Here is a 6,000-nt window from a genome sequence, read left to right on the forward strand (position 1 = left end):
GCACCTGAAAGCAACACCCAATTGTCTCAGGATGATTAACGGCCTTCAAAAACATCAGGTCCTGACTGCTAGAATTTCTCTGTGAGTCTTCCTATTGAAAAGGGTATTTAGGGACATTGAATAGGACAAGAGAATCTCAGAGTAAGTGGATGCTGCACGGACAAGCTCCCAGGAACAAACTGGAATTACAACTAAAATACAAAAACACTTCCTGAATATCAACGGAAACTCGCAGGAGAGAACCCTGATACCGAGGACCAAGGTGGAGACCGCATGGAGACTGGTAGGAGGTGCGGAGCGCGAAAGGGCTGGCAGGGCACCCACAGACAGCAACCAAAGTCCCGGAGAGATATCTCAGCTGGGGGGGGGGGGGGGGGGTGCCACTGAGAGCTCTGGGATCTAATCTCCAAGCAGAGAGCATCCAAACTGGAAGGGTATCCACATAACATCTGGCTGTGAAAAGCAGTGGGGTGCTGTCTGCCAGGGAATAACAGCTGAAAATTCAGGCACCCTCTTAAAGGGCCAACACACTAACTCCCTGTGGAGCCACATATCTTGTGCTCCGGCAAAGGGAGGGTGAAGCGGACTGGGGTTGTGAGAGCAGAAGCCAGGACAGGGGACCGGGGGTGGCGGGGGGTGGGGGGGATATATAACTCAGAAGGCAGACACCCCAAGTTTCCTGGGCTGAGTCATTCCCTCTTGCAGCAGAGGACATCTCTCCACAGAGACATCTGCCTTGTCTGGGGGAAACAGTCTAAGTACCCTATTGGAAAGCACCTTGCCCTGGCTGCTTAAGAGATTAAAAATAATAATTAGCCTCCAGGCAGAAGCAACTGCCCCTCCCTGTTGAAAAAAACAACTCTCCCCGCCCCTGAAGACAATGCCTGGGAGCAATTCAAGAGGACAAAGTCATACCAGTGCAGGAGGCACAGAGAACCCCAAACAAGAAGAACCCAAACAGGCCCCCACCCAGACACATCATAATTAAAATGCCAAAAATTAAAGACAAAGAGAGAATCATAAAGGCAGCAAGAAAAAGGAAAACTGTGACCTACAAAGGAGTTCCCATAAGGATGACACCTGATTTCTCATCAAAAAAGGTATTTAGTCCAACTGGTGTGGCTCAGTGGTTGAACCAGGAGGTCACAGTTCAATTCCTGGTCAGGGCACATGCCCTGGTTGCAGGCTCCGTCCCCAGTGTGGGGCATGCAGGAGGCAGTCGATCAATGATTCTCTCTCATCATTGATGTTTCTCTCTCTTTCTTCCTCTCTGAAATCAATATATATATATATATATATATATATATATATATATATATATATATATTTTTAAATAATAAATAAGGTGATTAAGTTAAGTGTCTGGAGATGGAAGCTTATCCTGAATTATCTGAGTGGACCCTAAATGCAGTCATCAGGATGCTTCTAAGAGGGAGCTTCTCCTGGAAGAGGAGTGATGTGACCACAGAGGCGGAGATCGGAGTGAGGAACACAAGCCAAGAAAAACTGGCAGGCAGAGCGGAAGAGGAAGGAACAGATTCTCCTCTAGGCCTCCAGAGGAAGGGGGCCTACGGAGAGCGCAGTAAGACTGATTTCTGAACTTCCAGTTTCCAGATCTGTGAGAGAATAAATGTATGTTGTTTGAAACCAGCCAAGTTTATGGTAACTTGTTACAGCAGCCAGAGGAAACTAATACATTAACCAAGACAAAGGACGAATTCAGGGTAAGGGCTTTACCTTTTAGCAAAAACTAAGAATCCTCCAATTCTCTATGAACAAGTCTCCCCTCCCCACTGCCCAGCAGCGAAGGAGAGGCGAGATTTAAGAACTCGTGGTAGGAAGTGCCGTCCTCGCAGTAAGATCCCCATGTGTACATGTGCATGCTGCCACGCCCTTGCAGATGCTCTGCCCTCAGCCTGGCATACCTCTCACCCCCTCCTCTCTGCAGAGCTCACACTTGAGGCCAGGACCTTGTGGCACTGCCCCAGTACCCTCTCTTCCTGACAAGTCAGTACGCCCTGAAGCTCAGACTACATGGGCACCAACAGCTGGTGGGGGCTGGGAAAACTGGGGGGCTTGCACACCTCAGCCTAGGGGACACGATGCACTATTCAGAAATATGGACTCAGGGTTACTCATCTCTGGATTTTTTTCAAGAGAAGTAAAAAATTCCACCTCCTTATGAGCAATCTCCCCTATTTTCTAATTTGGTAACTAATTTAAAGAATAAAGTTTAAATCCTGTGCACCAAACAGGGAGATGTCTGCCTGCTGGTTTGGCCTGAGGCTGCCAGGCTGCAGCTTGTGCCCATCCTGCTCTCTGTGATGGCATTTACCTCAGGAGTTACCTGGTCCCTGGTCCGGGATCTGCCTCTGGACTGCCCAACTATGGACCCCTTATCCACGCAAAAACTAAGAATCCTCCAATTCTCTATAAACAAGTCTCCCCAGGGCTGGGAAAACATGGGTCTCAGCCACTCGTGGCTGCATGAAGAAAGGACAGAGGGAAAGGAAGGAGGTGGGGCGGGACTATACCATGAATAACCTATCCATTGGCAGAAAGTAAGCAAAATGCCAGCACCTCCCAGATGTCAATAACACCACCCTTGTGTGCCACCTAGCTGAAGGCTTAGAGCACTGAAGCTGTGAGCATCTGCTTACTGGTGTGGGGTCAACCGGTCCTGGGTCCAGCTTTCTGTGGAGAAGCAGGGCCAGTCTGAGCCCGGTCACCAGCACCTAACGGAGGCCAGCGGAGGGTGCCTGCTGACTGCCGAGGCGGCAGGCCACAGCCAGCCCACAGAAAAGACTTCAAGCAACTCCTGCTCAGACACAGGTGTGCACAGACCTCTCTGGGCCTCAGTTTCCCCAAATGTAAAATGAAGAGCATCAGCAGCTCATTCCAGGTGCACCTTCGAAATTTCTGCCACATCCTTGTACCAAATGTACAAACATTTCTTTAATGTTTTTCTGTAAAATTGACTATACTTTTGAAAACTAAAATGAATTCAACACAAAACAGCCGTAAAAGGAAAACTTGTATCATCTGCCTTACACACACGGACCAGACTCCAGAGAACCAGACCAGTATGCTCAGTTCCAGCCAGACGCGCAGTGACTGAGGGCAGGTGTCAGAGAGAGGCAGACACCGAGCACAGCGGAGGCTCCCCGGCCACTGGAAAAGCACAGCTTTCCCCTTGGGGGTTCCACGGGAGCTCCCCGACTTCCTGAGGGCTGCAGCGTGGGGTGTGGCGAAGGCCATGCCCTGAGGTGAGGTCCGAGTTTGGACTGTCCGCTCGTCCGTTCTCCAGGGGACAGAGCGTGGAGTCCTTCCGTAAAGCCGAAAATTCGTAATTTGCGAGCTGGAGAAGGTGGGGGACACCCCAGCCCAGGGTCGGAGGGCAAGTCTGGAGAAAGGGGGTGCCAGATGCGTTAGGATGGAGGGCCAGGACGGTGCGGTGGAAGGGTGAGGGCGGAGGGTACCTCCCGGGGCCAGGGTCTCGGAGCACTAGTTTGGCTCTAAGGCCACAGTTGGCCACAGGCCTTGACTGCCACGCTGACGGGTTTGGAACTCAATGGCTTCTCACCAAACGGCACCTTGGCCCGGCTCTCTCCTCAGACCTGCCCGCGGGCAGCCCCACACGTTACCTATGGCGCTGGGAACCCACACGTTTCCGCTGAGGACTGGGCATTGAATCGGTGCTGCTTGGCCCCGAAGGCTGCGCCCAGGCCACCGCCCGCTCCAGCTGGTGGCTCCCTTCCCGCTTTTCCAGGGGAGCCCGGCCGGGAGATGCGTCCGCAGACTGCACCCCGCCGCCCTCCGCAGTCAGACAGGCCTTTCCCGGCTTCCAAAGCCCCCGGGCGCCACCGCCGGGCCGGAGCGGTGACCGAACCCCCGGAGTGGCACAGAGCCCTTCCGTCCGGCGGAGCTCCCGGCGGCCGGGGGCGAGGAGTGGGGATGCCCGCCCCTCGGGGTGCCGCCTCGCCCGACGGCGGGGCGCCGGGACCCGGGGCGCCGGGACCGAGGGCGCCTGAGCCCGGCCCTCCGGCCCGCCCTCCCTCCGGGCGCAGCTGAGCTGGCGGTCGTGCCCGTCCCCGCGCCTCGCCCAGAGCTCCATCCAGCAGAGCGGCGGCCGTGCCGAGTCCCGCCTCCAGGGACCAGAGGTTCGCGACGGGGCGCGGGGTGGGGCGCGGGCCGGGGCGGGCGCACCCGGAGCCCCGCGTGGCTCTGCCGCGGGCGGGGAGGGGGCGGTGGGGCGCGTCTCCGGGGCCCGCACCCCGCGCCGGGATGGCGCGGCCGCCCTTGTGGGAGACCGGGGGCAAGAAGAGGAAGCGCCTCCCGGGCAGGGGTGCGGACCGCCGGGGAGCGGCGTCCAGGAGCGCCCTCGGAGCGGACGGCTGCCTCTCCGAGCACAAGCCGGGGCCGGGCATCCCCTCCCCCAGCCACCGGGGCCAGACCAGCGCCGCGCCCCTCCCGGCCCGGCGCCCACGGCGGGCTGGGCGCGGAGGCCGGGGCCGCGGGCCGCACTCACCGCACATGGCGCCGCTCTCCTCGGGCCCCGCTCCGCTCCGCTCACTGCTCCCCGCGCCCCGCGCTCTGGGCTCCCGGGCTCCGCCGCCGCCTTATAGCCCGAGCCGCCGCCGGGGCGGGGCCGAGCGGGGCGGAGCCTCCTCCCTCCCTGCTCCCCATTGGCCTTCGGTTGTCGTGACAACGGTGGGATGGGGTCCCCTGGAGTCTAGGAAGGGGGTCAGGCGCCAGTCCCGTCTGGAAAGCGGGCGGTGGGCACCGGGGCCTGGGGAGGAGCTGGGGGCTGGGGTTGGGGCTGGGAGCTGGGGACTCGGGGCTCGGGGCTCGGGGCTGGGGGCTGGGGGCTCGGGGCTCAGGGCTGGGGGTTGGGGGCTCGGGGCTGGGAGCTGGGGGCTCGGGGCTGGGGGCTGGGGGCTGGGAGCTGGGGGCTCGGGGCTGGGGGCTGGGGGCTGGGGGCTCGGGGCTGGGGGCTGGAGGCTGGGGGCTCGGGGCTGGGGCTGGGGGCTCGGGGCTCAGGGCTGGGGGTTGGGGGCTCGGGGCTGGGGGCTCGGGGCTGGGGGCTCGGGGCTCGGGGCTCGGGGTTGGGAGCTCGGGGCTTGGGGCTGGGGGCTCGGGGCTGGGGCTCGGGGCTGGGGGCTGGGGCTGGGCGCTCGGGGCTAGTGCTGGGGCTGGGGCTGGGGGCTCGGGGCTGGGGCTGGGGCTGGGGGCTCGGGCTGGGGGCTGGGGCAGGGGGCTGGGGCAGGTGCCTGCTTCCCAGTGGATAAACCGGCGGCGGTGGACCCCTGTCGCGGGGAGGAGCGGGACCGTGGGTGGAAGGCTCGGAGCCGTCGGGGTGACCGCGGCCGGTACTCCGCTTTGCGCACCTGGACGCGCACACGGAACCCGCAGCCCGGCCCGCCCGCCCAGAGGGGGAGCGGCCCGAGCGGCGGAGGAGACCGAGGCTCTGGGGGGAGAGGGACGGGACGAACCGGGAGCAGAGCCCGGGCGGGGGGCAGCAGGGGGCGGGCGGGGGAGCAGTTCCTACTCCGAAAGGACGCGGCTCCATTCCGGGTCGGGCGCCTACAGGAGTAATTGATGGATGCGCCTCTCTCTCTCTCTCTCTCTCTCTCTCTCTCTCTCTCTCTCTCTCTCTCTCTCTCTCTCTCTCTCTCTCTCTCTCTCTCTCTCTCCTTTCTCCAAAACTCAATAAAAACATATCCTTGGCTGAGGCTTACATTTCATTTAAAACAAACAAACAAAACAATTAGGCCGCGCCGGCGGTGGCAGCGTTCGCGCCCTGTCCCGCTGCTCAGCTGGAACCCGAGGCCAGGACGTCCGGGTCCGTGCGCAGCGGGGCCGGGGGAGCCGCCCCCCCTCCCCCCCTCCCCTCCCCCCCACCCCAGCGGCCGGCGGCGGTCCCACCGCTGTCTGCGCCCCTGGCCCAGCCCAGAGCCCATCCCGCCCGTGACTCACCGCGGCCGTGCTCCCCGCCCTGCT

The 6,000-nt window shown here is 60.9% G+C and overlaps 1 protein-coding gene across 3 annotated transcripts in view; it reads right to left on the reverse strand.

Moving 5' to 3' along the window:
• GFPT2 (glutamine-fructose-6-phosphate transaminase 2) overlaps positions 1–4,657 on the reverse strand; it is a 40,357-nt gene extending 35,700 nt beyond the window's left edge. For all 3 annotated transcript variants that reach the window (XR_014795134.1, XR_014795135.1, XM_084885223.1), the window contains exon 1: positions 4,529–4,657. Coding sequence is in view for 1 of the 3 variants with exons in the window: in XM_084885223.1 (XP_084741349.1) it covers positions 4,529–4,535 (7 nt within the window). In the remaining 2 variants the exon portion in view is untranslated. The remainder of the gene's footprint in view (positions 1–4,528) is intronic.
• Between the last annotated feature and the right edge of the window lie 1,343 nt (positions 4,658–6,000).

The sequence above is a fragment of the Pipistrellus hanaki genome (assembly GCF_964339955.1).
Source record: "Pipistrellus hanaki genome assembly, chromosome: 5".
NCBI classification, from domain to species: Eukaryota; Metazoa; Chordata; class Mammalia; order Chiroptera; family Vespertilionidae; genus Pipistrellus; species Pipistrellus hanaki.